Source organism: Sciurus vulgaris (assembly GCF_902686455.1).
Source record: "Sciurus vulgaris genome assembly, chromosome: 19".
Lineage (NCBI taxonomy): Eukaryota > Metazoa > Chordata > Mammalia > Rodentia > Sciuridae > Sciurus > Sciurus vulgaris.
In genome coordinates, this window is record NC_136480.1 from 6,628,219 (window position 1) to 6,646,430 (window position 18,212).

Sequence of the window (18,212 nt, forward strand, 5' to 3'; positions counted from 1 at the left end):
TGTTGCAGTCTTGTGTTCAGGTGACTCTTATTTTACTTCATGGCCCCAATGCAAGAGTAGTGATGCTGGCTATTTGGATATGTCGGAGAGAGGTCATGTAAGACTTCCTTTAAGTCGCAGAGTTTCAGCTTAAGGAGAGGAAAACATCGTATGTGGAGTTGCAAAGCTGTGCTCTAAGAATGAATCTTTTGAGAAATCCTGAAGGAGGAAGAGATCCACGCTCGTTTTGCTGTCGTACCTCACACTGCAAAAGTTATGGCCATAGCGCGTGATAGGTGCTTAGTGAAGGTGGAAAAGGCCTGAATCGTGGAGTTCAGTACTATGTGTGATTCCAGACGTCCGCGCGGGTCCTGGAGTGTCTCCTGGGAATAAGAGGGGGGCTTCTGTAGCAGCACGTCTTTTTTGTTTGTCCAGTCACTGTTCTGTTGTTTGAATATACTGTATTTCATCCACTCATCCCTTGATGGGCACTTGGTCTATTTCTTCCTTTTGGCTATTCAGAATAATGCTGCTGTGAACATTCTAATGTTCTAAGGTTTTAATAACCTACAATTTCAGTTGATTTTTTTTCTTTTATTGCTCTGGGAAGGCTTTTGGAAGATGAGGATATTTTCATTAGGTTTCATGTGGAATATTGGAAGCAGTCAGGATCCTTTTTATTAGGTCTGAAGTCTCAGGATTCCTGAGACGTCAGGCTGGGTGTAGGACTGTATTTGGTCCCACCCTCATGTTAAATCCGCTGAGGTACAGGAGGTATGTAGGTCTCCTCAAGATCTCCAGAATTTAGTACCATTGTATTTAATGTTTTGGCCTGGTGTGGTGAGGATAGGGGATTAAATCCAGAAGTGCTTTATTACTGAGCTACATATCTGTCACTTTTTTTTTTTTTTGTGGTGCTGGAGATTGAACCCACGGCCTTGTGCCTTCGAGGGGAGCACTCTACGAACTGAGCTATATCCCCAGCCCCACCTGTCACTTTTTTTATTTTCCTAAAACAGGGTCTCACTAAGTTGCTTAGGGTTTCTCTCTCTCTCTCTCTTTCTCTCTCTCTCTCTCTCTCATTATGTGGTAGGTAGGTTTAGCCAACTACAATTCTTTTTTTTTTTTTTTTTTTTTTACATTCTTGTGGTAAAATATCCATAACATAAGATCTATGATTATAGCCATGTGTAGATGTGCAGTTCATTGGCGTTGAGCACATTATTCGTATTACTGTGCAGCCAGCACTTCATCCCTCTCCAGAACTTCATCATGTCCCCCTGGTACTCTGTGCTCATGACCTCCTGCCCCTCATCGCCTTTTCTCCTCCCAGTTCCTGACAACCTCCACTCTGCTTCCTGTTCTTATGAGTTGGACTATTCCAGTGTCTAGCTCTATTAGTAAAACCGTCCAGTATCTTTCCGTCTGCGAGTGGCTTATTTCGCTTGGCATGATGTCCGCACAGTTCATCCATGTGATAGTGTGTGTGAGAATCTCACCTTTTTCAGGATGAGTAGTATTCCATTGTATCTGAATATCAGCTTTTGATTACTCCCTTGATCTGTTGATGGACAGTTGGTTGTTTCTGCCCTTGAATATTTGCTATTGTGAATAATTTTGCCATAAGCATGGGTGTAAAAGTACCTTTTTGAGTTCTGCTTTGAGTTTTTTTATTTTATTTTTTTGGATATAAACCTAGGAGAGGAATTACTGGGTCATATGGCAATTGTTTGAACATTTGAGGAACTTCATAACATTTTCACAGTAGCTGTACCATTTTACCTTTCCATCAGCAAGTCTCAAGGATTTTAGTTTCTCCACATCCTTGCCAGCATTCCCCTTCCCCTTCCCCTTCCCAGTGGGCATGACGTGGTATTGCATTGTGGTTTTGATTTGCATTTCCCTTTTAGTGATGTTGCCCATCTTTTAAGGTCTGGGCTCAGTGGCACATGCCTGTGATCCCAGCACTTCTGGAGGCGGAGGCAGGAGGATTGCAAAGTCGAAGCCCACCTCGGCAACTTAGAGAGGCCCTAAGCAACCGAGTTTAAAAAAAAAAAAAAGTCTATTTAAATCCTATTTTTCAGTTGAATTTTTTAAAATTAATAAGTATAGGGCAGTTCTATATCCTATAGAAAAATATTTTCTAGAAACAAGCCCCTCATCAGCAGTGTGATTTATAAATGTTTTCTGCCATTCCTTCGGTTATTTCTTAGTGTTTTCTCTTAAATAACTCACTTTAAATAGAGAAGTACTTTTTGGGGGGGCGGTAACAGGGATTGGACCCAGGAGCACTTAACCACCAAGCCATAGCCCCAGCCCTTTTTTATACTTTATTTAGAGACAGGGTCTTGCTAAGTTGCTGAGGCTGGCTTTGAACTTACGATCCTTCTGCCTCAGTGTCCTGAGTCGCTGGGATTACAGCTGTGCACCACCGTGCCCAGCCCCTAAATACATTTATTTTTAAAAGGAAGCTTAACACTATCAACAGTCATGTATTGCTTAAAGATGGGAATGTGATCTGAGAAATGTGTCATTAGACAATTTTGTCATTGTGAAATATCAGAGTGTGCTTACACAAACCTGGCTGGTCTAGCCTGCTGTCACTGTGCTCTATGGTAAGAGTACAGTCTGTGTCTTCAGGCCACAAATGTGTTGCAGTGTGTTAGTATGCTGGAGAATATGGGGATTGTAACACAACAGTAAGTATTTGTGTATCTAAACATAGAAAAGGTACAGTAAGTGCAGCTCAGGAGAATAGTGGAGGAAGTGCCTGTGGAGGGTACTTCCTGTGAATGGAGCCATAGCGGCTGTGGGCAGTCAGTGAGGAGGGAGTGTGACGGTCTGACGCTACTGTAAGGTGTTTTGAACAGTGTGACACTAAATTGATTAAAACAGTAAGTCAATATTAGCTTACTATACCATTTTAGCTTCTTTAGCTTCTTTAATTTCTAAAAACTTTGATCCTTTGTAACAGCAAATTGATACTAGATAAAATATTTTCTTTATTGTGTGTTTTCCATTAATTTTTTTAACTTTTTCTTTTAAATGAGAGCATCCTGTTATACATGCTCATTGGATTCATTTTGACAAAATCATGCATGCATGGAATTTGATTGACTTCAGTTCCGTCTCCATTTCCCTGTGTTTCCCTCCGCCCCTCCCTCTGCCTCTACTCTCCTAATCTTCCTTTTGTTTGTTTATATATTTTTGTTCGGTGCTTTCTACGTATACGTAAAGGTGGAATTCACCATGGGATGTTTATATATGCGAATATGTGACTGTTTGCTCCCCTTGCCATCCTTCGCCCTTCCTCAGTCTTCTCCGCGGCCCTTCGGTCTTTATGACACCCAGCTCTCACCTTTCCCGCGCTTTGCTCTCGTTCGCACTTGAGAGGGAGCACTCCACCCTTGCCTTCTGCTGAGTCTGACTTCACGGAGCATGACGTTCTCCAGGTGAATCCATTCCCCACCACAGGAACCTTTCATTCTTCCTCATGGCTGAGTAATTCCACCCCCACTTCTTATCCATTCGTCTATTGATGAGCCTATGGACTGGTCTTCTGTTAGCTTAGTTTTGTTAGTTTTTTAATGGTTCTTTTGTCATCTTAGTTTTTAACAAAAAATAGTGGCAGGCCTTCTTTTTAAGTGTTTGAGACAGTCTCACAATGTTGTCTCATCTGGCCTCAAACTCCTGGACTCAAGCGAGCCGCTGAGTAGATGCGATAATAGGCGTGAACCGATGACGTTTTCATGAAACAAAAGTGACAGTATTAATTTTTACTTAGGTATTATGTTCTCTCATTGTGTTTGAGTTTGAAATCTATTCTTCTTTTCTTTAAAAAAGATTAGGAAGTGTTAAAGAAACAGTAAACAGTGGCCAGGCACCGTGGCACACACCTGTAATCTCGGCTCCTCGGGAGGCTGAGGCAGGAGGATCTTGAGTTCAAAGCCAGCCTCAGCAACAGCAAGGCACTAAGCAACTCAGTGAGACCCTGTCTTTAAAAAATACAAAACAGGGCTGAGGATGTGGCTCAGAGGTTAAACACCTCTGAGTTCAATCCCTGGTACCCAGGAAAAGAAAAAAAAAGATACACCGACACCAAAGTGAGGCTTTCTCCTTAACTCTTACTGGATTGATTCAGTTTCAGTTTCTGTCATGTTCACATAGCCTCTAAAATCATCCTGTCAAACGTGGAAAATCCACGTCCTGTGCTTTGAGAAACACTGCTGCGGGACTTATTTGTGGCACTCGGCCACTGGCACACTCGGGACTGAGCACGGGTGGCACTGCCTCCCCCATAAGGAAGATGGGGCACTTTACAGGGGCTATGTGCAAGCTTTAAAATGGGAATTTCTTTTTAAAATTCTTTTCCTTGTGGGCACAGGTAATTTTTTATTCTGGTTTTATTTAGCAAAATATAAACTATATTTTTATTTTATTTTATTCTCACAAACTGCATTTTGATTCATTGTACACAAATGGGGTACTACTTTTAATTTCTATGGTTGTGCACGATGTAGAGTCACACCATTCGTGTAATCATACATGTACATAGGGTAATGATGTCTGTCTCATTTTACTCTTTCCGTCCCCCACCCCCTCCCACCCCATTTCCCTCTACACCATCCAAAGTTCCTTCATTCTTTTCTTGTTCCCCCTTTGATCCCCCCCTCCTTACGTATCATCATCCACTTATCAGAGAAAACATTCGGCCTTTGTTTTTTTTTGGGCTTGGCCTGTTTCACTTAGCATGATATTTTCCAACTTCATTTACCAGCAAATGCGATAATTTTTTTCTTCTTTATGGCTGAGTAGTATTCCACTGTGTATATATACCTCAGTTTCTTTATCATTGTGTATATGTACCACAGTTTTTGTTTTTGTTTTTGTTTTTTTTTTTTTTTTTCTTCCCTCTTTTTTCCCTCTCAGAAGAAAATGAAAAGCCACTGTGAATGTAAGTGTTGTTGGCCATGGTGTCATATGCTAGTTATGGAGTCTTGTTCCTGGTGCACTCTTGTAATCCGGGAATTTTCCTCTGTTGGCGTACAGGAGATTTCCTCCTCCTCTTTCCTGTGTTGGCTGTTCTGTTTACTATGCCCCAGATCAATTATTTTGTTTATTCATGTAATAAGGCCCTTGAGAAAAGGTACCATAGAGGTTAAAAGTTTTGTGTTCATGAATATCAGAAAACGTCTCTTCTACCCATCAGTAGTTTTGATGGTTATTCTAAATTGTAGATAATTTTCTTTCAGATTTTATAAGGCTTTCCTCAATTACATCATAAGGCTTCCAGCATTGTTGAGAAATCTGAAGCCATTCTGATTCCTGATCCTTATTATTTTTTGTTTATTTTATTTTTTTTTAACTCTAAAAGTTCTTGTTGTTGTGAAATTTAATGTGCTAGGCATTCGATGGTTATTATCTGATAGTTAGTTCAAGTCTTGGTAGTTAAGTCCTCTATATCCCTCCTCCCCACCCCCCCACCCCCAATCTGGAGGATTTCTAGTTTATCTTCTCCAAGAATGAGGGCCTGGGCCTTCCTAATAGAAGGTTTCAGAGAATTCTTGGGGAATTAGGCTGTTGAGTAGTCCTCTTCTTCAAAGGAGTAGATAAACAGTAGTCTCACTGAGCAGCTTAAGTTGCTCATGGAAAACTGCCCTAATATGGAATTCTTAGAAAAGTTACAGGGCCAGTGATGGGGGCTCAGCGTGCTCTAGGCCCTGGGTTTGATCCCCAGCCCTGTGGGGAAAGAGAGAGGCCACACCCACTGGTGTTAGTTGCCCTTATCTATCTCTATCTTTACCCTCTTAAAATTTTTGAAGGCTTTGCCACTTCTAAGAAAGATGAAGTAACAGCACAAACCTTTTCCGGGTTAACCCCCACCCCCCAAAAAAACCACACACACAAAATAGATATCTAGTGACCAGTCACTTCAAGAAATAAGCCTATCTTTAAAAATCCACCCAAACCCAGTCTTAAAGTACAAAAACATGACAGTGGCACCGTTCATACCTGTGTCTTTCTTTTTGATGGAGTAATCCCAGTCTAATGTTAAGAAAAATTCTCACATACGTGAAGGCGTTTATTTTAGGTTCCCTGTTAGGCACACCCTTGTTTGTAGGATGTATTCTGACTTCAGAGATTTTAAAGTTTGAAAAAAAAAAAAAAAAAAAAAGTGTAACTTATATCCAGAACAGTGGAACATGATTAGACAGGTTATCAAACTTTTAAAATTAAACCAGAAGGATATTAATAACATAAAATTTAGATTGAGAATACAGTTATGGAAAAGTGCATTTGTATGCAGACAAGGATCGGGCGGAGCTAACCCAAGGGCACCGTTACTTAATGGGAAGTCCCTCCTGGATGGCTGCGGCTTTGTGGAGGCAGCTCAGCTGGCAGGACCAGCCTTGGTGTGACGTAGGAGGACCCCTTCCTCCAGGCTCACGCTGCTGATAGCCCGCGTGTGCTTTTCGCGCTTTCTCCTCTGCGCTGGGCGTGTTTGCAGGGCAGAAGCCGTGCCCAAGGCGCTTACTATGCGTTGGACGCAGTGCAAGTGCCTCACGGACACTTTTGAACCATTTTCGTAGCAGCTCAGATGCAGTAGTATTCTCATTTTACGTTCGTTCTTCAGCCCAGACATCTTCTGAGCTCCACAATTGTGCACTAATTTCCTAGGTAGTTTATTTCATGATACTTGGCTTCATGCTGCAAAAACTTGCTATTTTTTGTACCCAGGGTTTTCCTTGGTTATTCCATCTGCCTGGAATATTCTTCCAGCTGTCTGCAAGTCAGACTCGGTCACTTCCAGATCTTGGTGAACTTGGTGCCTCCTTGTTGAGGCCTGCTGTGACCTCACTGTAAGTTGCATGTTGTCCCCTCCCCGGACTTGGTGCCCACTCTGATATTATCGACTTTATTGTGTGTTTACATTAGGAGGTAGGCTTCTTTTTTTTTTTTTTTTTTTTTTTTTAATGGTTTATTTTATTTTATTTTATTTTATTTTATTTTATTTATTTTTTTGCAGTACTGGGGATTTGAACCCAGGGCCTTGTGCTTGCGAGGCAAACACTCAACAAACTGAGCTATATCCCCAGCGGAGGTAGGCTTCTTGTAAGATAGGTATCCCAAAGGGCTAGAACAGTGCCTGGTACATAGGAGGCACTCAGCAATGTTTATTACCTGCCTAAGTGAGTGAGAATATCGGTGCGTGGGTCAGTTGATGGATTTGGCCAAAAAAACCCCATACAGCTAATGAAAGGCGGAGGTAGATTTTGAACTAATACCCAGGTATTTTGCTTCTAATATTAGATGATATCCAAAGAATGTTAGAATGAGTTAAGTTTATGAGTAACTTTTTTTCTTTATCTTTTCCAGATTTAATTATTGTTTTGCTGTTGTAATTAAAAACAAACTAAATTACCAAAGTAGAAGGAGAGAGCCAGATAGCTATCAGGAAGCTAGAACAAGCGGCCACAGGTTGACATCTGCACCTATCTGATCAGTCCCACAAATGGCGCTGATCTTATCAGCCTCGACGATACAGAATGACGGTGTGAGAGAGCCCTGTGGAACCTGTGAATGCTTTTGACTTCACATCTTCTGTCGTCCTCACCCTGTGTCTTACTCTGTAACTTTAGGCAGTTGGGATGATAGTTCCTCTCCTAAGGGGTTGTTGGGAGGATTAAATGAGATATTGGATTTAAAATATTGGCAGATAATAAACAATGCGGTTAGCTGATGATACTGTTGCTGAAGTTTGGTTGGTACAGAAATTTTAAAAAATGATTTTTTTCAGTGGATACACCTTGCAGTCTAGTGAGTTTTAGCAGGTATCATAGAAAGCAATATAGTCTAATGGTAGTAATTAAATATTTGTTTTTCACGAACACTTGTTTATTTTATTACATGTTAAAATAGCCATATTTCCTCATTTATATAAATTTAATATTTAATATATGTTGTGAATTCTGTGGCTCCCATTGTTGGTTTTGCAATTTTGGGTGCCGGGGATCGAACCCAGGGCCTTGTGCTTACAAGACAAGCACTCTACTGACTGAGCTATCTCCCCAGCCCCTGATTGGTTGATTAAAATGATCATTGGGAATTATAATTATGATGGTTGATGAGTCAATGTTTTCTAATTTTAAATGATAATGTCACATAGAAACTAATGGTTATGGAGAGAATGAAAATTTAATACATTGAGTTTTGTTTTGTTTTTGGTACTGGGGATTGAACCCAGGGACATTTAACGACTGAGCCATATCCCCAGCCCTTTTCGTTTTTTATTTTGATGCAGGGCCTCACTAAGTTACTAAGGTCCTCACTAAGTTGCTGAGTCTGGCCTTGAACTTGTGATCCTGTCTCAGCCTCCTTAACCACTGGGATTACAGGCATCCCTGGCCAGGAAAATACTTTAAGACTAGATGAATCTTTAAAAAATTGGTCATTCAAGCAGGGAATGGGGTACAGTGGTGCATGCATGTAATCCCAGTGATTTGGGAGGCTGAGGCAGGAGAATTTTAAGTTCAAGGCTAGCCTGGACAATTAAGCAAGACCCTGTCTCAAAATGAAGGGGAGGTGGGAACGAGGGACGTAGCTCAGTGGTAACGTGCCCCTGGATTCAGCCACTATTACCAGAAAGAAAGTGGGGGAGGAAGATCATTCAAGTACAAGGAAATGTATTTGTGTGAATAAATGCATTTGGATGAATTGATGCAAACTGTCCTGGCGATTTGGACTTTAGAATTATACTAGTAGCTTTCAACTTAGCACTGATCCATGCTAAGCATACATGTTTGTTTGTGAACCTGAATCAAAGATTTCTCAAAATAGCACTTACCTTGAGCCAGGTGTGGTGGTGCACACCTACAATCCCAGGTATTCAAAAGACTGAGGCAGGAGGATTTGAAGTTCCAGGCCAGCCTGGGCAATTTAGTGAGACCCTGTCTCAGAAATAAAAAGTAGGGCTGGGGATGTAGCTCAGTGATAAAGCACACCCCTGAGTTCAATTTTTAATAAAAGAAAAAGAAAAGCACTACCCATATTATGTGTGATAATATCTTATTTTTTCAGAAAGCTGGTCATGACTCCCCAAAATGATTTCCTGAATTTTAATGAATCTTGTCTCACCATTTGAAACAGTGTTGAGTTATGCTTTAAGAAAGAAGAGACTTGAATTTTGGTGTCTTCTTCTCTGTCATGAAGAAGGTGTCTGTCCTGGCTGTTGAAAGCATATTGGCTGCTATCTTAGTTACAAAAAAGGGTTCAGAGCTGGGGAGATAGCTCAGTTGGTAGAGTGCTTGACTTGCAAGCACAGGGCCCTGGGTTCGATCCCCAGCACCACACACACACACACACCAAAAAAAAAAAGGTTCAAAAAAAGGCAATTGTCAGGTTATTGAGGCACTTGGCCTTTTGGTTTGTACATATTTTCCTTCATAATTCAGGGTGTCTTTCTACTCGTCGTTTGCACTTAAATCTATTAATACTAGTGAGATTTCTCTCTCCTTTTTTTTTGTATTGGGGATTGAACCCAACGGCACTCTACCACTTAGCTATATCCCAGCCCTTTTTTATATTTTGAGACAGGGTCTCTCTGTTTTGTAGGCTGACCTTGAACTTGAGGTCCTCCTTAGCCGCCCCCCCCCCCCAAATAACTGGGATTACAGATGTTTGCCCATCATGTCCAGCTCTGTTTACAATTTATAAGCCCATCTTTGAACTTGATTATAGGAAATGTTTCACTTTCTTTCTAAAAAGGAATATTCACATAGGAATAAATGGGGTTGAGAGATAATGACAAGAAATAAGGACATTTTGGTATAAAAAAATCTAATCTGGGCTGGGGATCTAGCTCAGGTGGTGGAGTGCTTGCCTAGCATGCACAAGGCCTTGGGTTCAATCCCCAGCACCACCAAAACAAAACAGAAAGATGTAGTGTGAAAAGAATGTATACTATAAAAATCACGAATACATGATGAAAGCAAGTATCCTCTCACTCCACTTCGGAATAAAGCAGGGAGCCAATAGAGGACTTACTATTTGGTGGACCTGTGGAATCTGCCACCTTAGAAATGTGCCCTAGAAGACACGCAGGAAAATTTATACAAACTCGTGATTGACCATGTCGAGTAGGTGGGTGCAGACAACTAAGATGCTTGGTGGTTATGAGTCACTCTTTTTCTATCATAAAATATCCCCTGATGTTTTTCAGAGATGAATCTTAGGATCAGGTTAATTTGGCAATTCTTTAATGAGAAGTCAGTAGAGGGAGGCAGAGCAGGGTGGGATCTAGGCTTTTGGATTTTTCATTTTTATTTTTATTTTATTTATTTATTTTTTGGTACCAGGGATTGAACCCAGGGGCTTTTAATCACTGAGCCACACCCCCAGCCTGTTTTGTTTTTGTATTTTGAGACAGAGTCTTGCTAAGTTGCTGAAGCTGGCTTTGAACTTGTAATCCTCCTGCCTCAGTCTGCCAAACTGCTGGAATTACAGCTGTGCACCACCACACCCAGTGTATTTGATCATCTTTCTTTCTTTCTTTTTCTTTCTTTCTTTCTTTCTTTCTTTCTTTCTTTCTTTCTTTCTTTCTTTCTTTCTTTCTTTCTTTCTTTCAGCATTCTATATTGGGAGATGGGGAGAGGGTTCTGGAATGCAGACAGAAGCAGCTTAGAACCTGTTGAACCTGAATTCTAGAATAGACTAGATGAGTTCATATTAGGTACACTGAAGACTTTTAAAAGCGTTCATAGAATTTAGCTATCACAATTAATGAAATAACAAACATGCTGCATCTTTTCTGGCATGTAAAAAGTAAATGTTTAGTCTGCGAAGTGCAGATTCTCAGACACAAATAAGTGTTTAAGGTCTGGGAACTTTTGTGATAATAAAAAGCTACTTTATTCTGTATATGTGAAGAGAGTTATCTAAAAAAAGATTTTTTTATTATTGGACAGAAATAAAGTTTTACAGTTAGTTTCTATATAAGCCTTTGTTGCCAAAATTATCTTCAAATGATACAGTTAATAATCCAGAAAAAAAAAAAAATACTCTAGCACTACCCTTTCTTTTCCTCTCATTATTTCTCTTACCCTGCAGGGAGACACTGTTTGCTTAATAAATTCCCTTGTGTGGAAAAAAAAATCCAGGTTTTTGGGGGGAGGTGGATCCTGGATATTGTACCCAGGGTCCTGCACCATTGAGCCACACCCCCAGCTCTTTTATTTTTAATTTTGAGACAGGGTCTTGCTAAGTTGCCTAGGCTGTTCTAGAACTTGTCAAGCTCCTGCCTCAGCCTCTGGAGTAGCTGAGATGACAGGAGTGTGGAGGAGCACCAGGCTGACCAGCAATAGATTTTTATGTAAGAGTGGAGAAAGTTGAATCAATAACAAGAAACCTTTCATGAACATTTAAAAGTTATCTTTAAAACAATTCTCGGTTTATTTTTGACATTACACAACATAGTCCTTTGAAATATTATTTAACATGTGTTAGGTGGGGCACAGTGGCACGTACCTGTAATCCCAGGCACTGGAGGCTGAGGCAGGAGGATTGAGAGTTTGAGGATAGCCTCACCAACTTATCAGGGTGAGTCCCCATCTTGAAATATAAAATGGTTACGGGGCTGGGGATGTATTTCAGTGGTAGAGCCCCTCAGGTTCACTTCCCGGGACCAAAAAACAAAAGCATAACAACAAAACATGTATTGGTGACAGACGTTATTGGCCTCATATTTAAATTATAGAAAATGGACAGCACTTTATTTATGTTTAGCAGTAAAAAATCGTTTTTCTACTTAAATAAATATATTTAAAACTCCCTATTTAAAGCATAAAGTTAAAAAACATTGTTTAGGAAAGCAACCTAGGTGTTTCATGACTTTAGGGTGATGATAAAGTTTTTCCTGGACAAAACAGTCTGTGTTGTGTGGGTTGTGTGTTTGTGAGAATCATGCTGGGCACTCAAGCCCAGGGTCTCGTGCATGCTAGGTAGCCACGAACTGTACCCCCAACTCCTGGGCAGCTCTTAATTAAATCAGGCCTCTTCGGGAGGTTGTTTTTTAAAAATCAGTCTTGTTTCTGATTGTACAGGTTTAGTTCTGTGGTTTGGGGTCTTAGGTAGGTTACACTTTCTTGCTATTAGAAATAGTGCTACAGTCAATACTCCTGTGTGTTTATGTAGTGGTATTTTTGCTCCCATGGGACAGACTTAAGTGACATGTGACTTTAATTTTTTAGTTTACAGACATGATTAGATTGTTAAACTGTCGTGGTTTACACTGTCACCAGCTGTATAGAAGATAGAAGTTCCTTGAATGCCTGTAGTGGGTGTATTAAATTTTACAAATGTGATATTAAAAATAGAATTTTTTTTACATTTGTATTTCCCTACTTACTTTTTTATTATTTGTTATGTATTTATTTATATGTGGTGCTGAGGGTCCAACCCAGGGCCTCATGTGTGCTAGGCAAGAACTCTACCACTGAGCCCCAGCCTAAGATCATACGCTTTAAATGATTGACTTCTTCACTGTAATGTACTCCACTCTTAGAGAATGCATTTGCAAAAGCTGATTTTTACTTTAAATCTGACTAGTTTGGATGTGTTTCTAGGTGTGTTTATGCGTACGTGTGGATGTCTGTACATATTTTAACATAAAACTAAGCAGGCCAGAGAGAGATCCCATGGTAGAAGCCACCTACATCTGAAAGTGGTGTCAGTGGTTTCCGAGCATCTTCCTTTAGGATCGAAATAAGCTGCTCCTGTAAGGTTGCTTTAGGAGATGGTTGTTTTGTTTTCGGATGTCAGCGCTTTCATAAATTAAGGAGTACCTTAGCACAGATGCCTGATGATGGGCAGGCTAGCATTGTACCTATCTGCCCTGGGCCACTGGTAGGGCTCTTGGCCTCGGAGCCCTGGGCTTGTCACTTCTAGCTGGAGCAGCCTTGCCTGCTTGCCTCAGGGTGTCTTGCAGATATGTTCCCTCATTTTCTTTGAGTATAACTACGTGAAAAAGGTTGGGGAACACTGATCTAGCATGTTCCTGAGCCTGTGAATGGTCTCGCTCTGGAGATGGGGAAAAAAAGTAATGAAAAGTTTAAAACCCAAAATGGGTATATTTTTATCTTGTCACTTCTTATTTAAAGTTGTTGCATTATGTTCTCTAAAGTACCAACACTCTATTTTCTGAGTGCTCACCACACTTGGTATTCATTGTAGAGTTACTGCGTTCTTAGGTTAGGGTTACGCTGCAGTCTTGGTTTTCTTTTCCCTGTGCTGGAGATTGAGGCCAAGGCCTCCCACCTGCTAGGCTAGCGCTCTACCCCTGAATGACAAGCCCAGCCCTTTTTGTATTTTATTTTGAGACAGGGTCTCTCAAAGTTGCCCAGGGTGACCTTGATCTTGGGATTTTAGATGTGCGCCCAGTGCCCTGCTTATTCTGAGTTTTAATCGGGTGTGGCACTAGGAGTTAACATTGTTCTGCTGTTGTACAAGTTAGCATGAGCCACATTGTTCTAGAACAGCCAGATGCTCAGATGGGGCTTCCCACCCTGAGTTTTCCCTCTTCAAGCTGGTCCCAAGCACCTTCATCTCTTCTTCAGTAGTTGAGGGAAAAAAGATCTAGGGAAAAGAGATGCTGTAGGTGTCCCTAAAAAGTGATCTCATGGTATCCTGGGTATAGGGTTAAGAGTGAGTCAGGAGTCAAGTTTAGGTGCCAGAGGTGGGAGACATGTCTTTGCCATGCCAGTCGAAGGCTATAGGATCTTAGCTAATTTAGGTTGATAGAAGTTTAATGTAGGGGTTGGAATGTAGCTCCGTGGTAGGAGCACTTAGCACGGGTGAATGGGTGAGGCCCTGGGTTTGATCTCCAGCATTGCCCCTCCTGCCCCCCAAAATGTAGTTTATAATGGAATAGTAAAATATAAAAATAAAAAGCAAATAGTATGTATAATAAAAATTCCTTATAGTTCTGCTGAAATAATTACTGGTAAAGCTTTGTTGATAATTCTAGATCTTCCACCCTCTCTCCCTATCATTCTAGATTTCCTTCCTCTTTTCTAGATTAACATAAAAGAGATTTAAGCTACATTTTTTCGGTTTTTATCTTGTCTTAGTTATCTTTCTCCATTTGCACACATGTGGAGCAACTTCAGTTTATCATATGCATATCAACATGATTTAAAGCGATTCTCTATTGTGGGACATTTATTCTTTTCCTGAGTTTTTCAAGAGTATGAACCATGCTGCTGCGCCTACACTTGTGCGTGAATCTTTATAGAAGACTGTATGAGCTGCTTGAGGTAGCCCGTGCCTGTCATCCCAGAGACTCCAGAGGCTGAGGTGGGAGGATTGCAAGTTCGAGGCTAGCCTCAGCAACTTAGTGAGGCTGTAAGCAACATAGTGATACCCTGCCTTAAAATAAAAAATATAAAGAGCTGGGGATGTGGTTCAGTGGTTAAGTGCCCCTGGTTCAGTCCCCAATACCAAAAAAGAAAAGACTGAGAGTAACAGTGTTGTGGTTCTGGATAAGTCGGAACCTCTTTGGTTTCCTCACCTGTCAGTTCAGGATACACTTGTCCTCAGTGTCTGCTGAGGATTTATTCCAGAACCTCTGCCCTCCCACACCCAAATCTGTGTTTGCTGAAGTCCCTTATATAAAATGGAGGAGCAGTTGTGTAGAAAGTGTGTCTAGCCCCACTATACTTGAAGTTGTCTCTAGCAAATGTCGGTGTACTGTGTTGTTTAGGGAATAGTGAAAAGAAAAAAGCCCGTATGTGTTCAATGCAGCGGCGGCTTTTTTTTTTTAAACATTGATCTGTGTTGGCTGAATCCACAAATGTGGAAACCTGTAGACATTGTGGGCCGATTAGTTGATCTCTAACCTCCCTTTTGATAGGAGAGAGTGTAGCACATAGTGGGTATTCAGACAGAAACAGATGCGGATTACAGAGTCCTTAAATCTAGGCTGTTCAGCTCTGAAATGATTTCGTGGGTGACAGGTGCGTGGGGAGGAGGGCTGTGGAGTCGGAGCTGCCTGGAACCAGCTCCAGCTGTGTGAGGACTTCATCGGATCTAGTTCCTACCTAGAGTGTCACTGCAGGGATTAAGGTGATTAGTAGGAATGGAATGTGTGCTGTGACCCTGCTGGTGGCAGCTGGCGTGGATAAGACAAAACAAGCTTCGGAAAGAAGCCTTGAAGGACGGGATTCCCTGTGAACCTGCAGTTTTCTAAAGGAGGAAGCAAATCTTTCACACCTGCCTGGTTGCTGACTTCTAAGCCACGGTCAGGGCCTTGCTAGGCCTGATGTCCGAGCCTGTCTGACTGGCTGGCTGCCATTGTGTGACTAGCTGTGGCTTTCCAGAGCTTGTTGTCCACTTAAAGCATTGGATTATTCTGGGTTCCATGGTTGTCCTTGCTTGGTTCTGTTGATAAGCTTTGTTTTTGCACCAAAACTAAACTCTGATTGTTAACAGTGGACAATTTGTGAACCTGAAATTTAAACAGGTGTGGAATCTGCTTCTTTGACCTATTCCCTGGATGTTCTGGGGCAAGTAGTATGTATCCTCTGGTTTAAAACAGGAGTGAATGGGGTGCAGTGACACATGCCTGTAACCCCAGCTGCTTGGGAGGTGGAAGCAGGAGGTTCACAAGTTCTGGCAGCCTGGGCAATTTAGTGAGGCCCTGTTTAAATGAAAAAGGGCTGGGGATACAGCTTCCCTGGGTTCAGTCCCCATATTGGACTAGGGCTGGGCAAGTGGATGGAGGAAGTAATTTAATACCTTTGGGCTTCTTATCCAAATTAAATTGGATGGTTAACTGGACGCAGTGGCACACCTGTAATCCCAGCGGCTCAGGAGGCTGAGACAGGAGGATGGCGAGCTCAAAGCCAGCCTCAGCAACTTAGCAAGGCCCTGAGCAACTCAGCAAGACCCTGTCTCTAAATAATATATAAAAAAGGCCTGTGGACGTGGCTCAGTGGTCAAGCACCCCTGGGTTCAATCCCTCTCGTTCAAAAAATAAAAAAATAAAAAAGGAGATGGAATACTATATATATAAGGTATGAGGCACATATCATAGAAATATGTTTCTTTTTCTTTCTTGGAGGCAGAACATGCCCCACCCCAATAAAACCCTAAAAAACAAAAAAACCTACTTTCCTCCGTAATTCTCGTGATTAGAAATATGTTGGTCATATTCAGGGGCAGTAGTAACTCGTACTTAATATGCAATAATCAGTAAAGGAGAGTAATGTAATTGAAAAAGTGTCAGAACAGAAGTCAGGAGGTCTGGGTGTATGCCCCAGGCAGGTTTTACTGGCAGGTAACTCTTGATAGGTAGGTCTTGTAACTCCCATCCCCATTTCCCTCATTTCTTACTTGTCTATAAATATTTCGTGGACCTATATTATTACAGAAAATTCTCTTTTCGGTTTAATTTGTAAATTATTCTTTACACTGTGTTCCTGAATGAAGTGCTTTTTAGAGTTATAATTACTCGTTTTTCTTACCCAGGTTTAAGTATCGTTTAAGCTGCATCAATGGAGCACATTCAGGGGGCCTGGAGGACGATCAGCAATGGCTTTGGACTCAAGGACGCGGTGTTCGATGGCTCCAGCTGCATCTCCCCTACCATAGTGGAGCAGTTCGGCTACCAGCGCCGGGCCTCGGACGATGGCAAACTCACGGATCCTTCCAGGACGAGCAGCACGATCCGCGTTTTCTTGCCGAATAAGCAACGAACAGTGGTAGGTGAACATCCTCTGGGGGAATGTAGCTGTCCGTCTGCAGGCGAGAGCGTCGGGGCTCACGCTGTCCGGCTCCTAGACGGGGGCGTGTCACGCGGGGTCTTCATTATGGATCTTTCAGTGGCAGGCTTTGTTGTTACGTTACCGCTCTCCCAGGCTCGCGCTCTTCCCACCTCTTGGCCTTCCTCCTGTCGCCACCCTCACGCACAGTGGCTTCCTTGCTGCCGGTTTACCCAAATCATTCGTTCTAATGAGGGCTATTGCTGAGACTTTTCCTCGAAAAGTTTTAGTTCTTTTCAGCTAAGTAAAGCTAAGTTTTAAAAAGACATTTATTTTTTTATGAAAGCAAAGTGTTTACTTAAATTTGGGGGGATATTATAGTTAAGTGCACAGAAAGTAAAATGAAATTATTTGGGCATATTTTGTAAGGCCCAGGACAAATCCAGAGGTGGCTTAAATCACAGTATCGTTTTCTTTCCAGGACGCTTGTTATTCGTGCAGATTCTTCTAGTACAAGTGGCAGGTTCATGTGGGCCTCATGGCAGGACGCTGTCACTGCCATATACTAGGGTGTTTTCCCAACACCCTGTTATTCAAAAATTTTTGGTTCTGAATTTTTTTTTTTTTTTAAGTCACCTGTCTGAAATAGAAAAGTGAAGTTGTATTGACTATGCTTGGGGACATTTGAGAAAACCGTAGTCCAAAACCTGCCCCTTTCCCACCATCCGTGGTGGGAACGCAGTCCGTTGGGTTTACTCCGTAGAGTGTGTGTGTGTGTGTGTGTGTGTGTGTGTGTGTGTGTGTGTGTGTAGGGGGCACACCTGCGTGGTAGACACGTGCTCTACCACAGGGGTAGCTACACCCCTAGCCTCTTGGTAAATTCACTTCCGCGGCTTTTGCGACCCTCTGTGCGCTCTCAGTTGGAGTGTGGGACACTTAGGTGCATTTGAACCGAAAGCAAACTACAAAAGGCCAACTAAATCTATTTTTGTTCCCCTTCCTAAAACGAGAAGTTTCCTTTCTGACCTTAAATCGGGAGGTCAAGTAGGCGCTGGGAGTGTTGGAGGAGTCCGACTGGGCCCACCTCTGGGTGTGGCCGCTGCCACCGCTACAGTTTGCCTAGGAGGTGGGAAGCCGTGTGGCACGTGGGTGCGTGCGCCGAGCTGCAAGTGGCAGACTCAGCGTGAATCGCCTCTCGCGAGCGGTGTCTCCTAGACAGGCCGCGTGGTGTCCCGAGCCTGCCTGCTGACCGTGGCTGAGTCACAGCTCGGGCCTGCGGGTACTGCTGAGTCTTCGAGCGGCTTCCTAGTCCTTTTCAGCTTTCTTTTGAACACAGCAGGGGTTGGGAGCCAGTAATTTTATATGCTCGACTCCTGCAGCTTGTGAGATTTTTTTTATACCTTTATTTTATTTATTTTTGCGAGGTGCTGAGGATCCAACCCAGGCCTCACACATGCCAGGCAAGTGCTCCCCCACTGA

General features: G+C 42.1%; 1 protein-coding gene across 3 annotated transcripts in view; it reads left to right on the forward strand.

Moving 5' to 3' along the window:
• RAF1 (Raf-1 proto-oncogene, serine/threonine kinase) overlaps positions 1 to 18,212 on the forward strand; it is a 67,620-nt gene that overhangs the window by 27,084 nt on the left and 22,324 nt on the right. For all 3 annotated transcript variants that reach the window (XM_079122286.1, XM_079122288.1, XM_079122287.1), the window contains exon 2: positions 16,501 to 16,733. In XM_079122286.1, coding sequence (XP_078978412.1) covers positions 16,527 to 16,733 — 207 coding nt within the window. In that variant the 5' untranslated portion in view covers positions 16,501 to 16,526. The remainder of the gene's footprint in view (positions 1 to 16,500; positions 16,734 to 18,212) is intronic.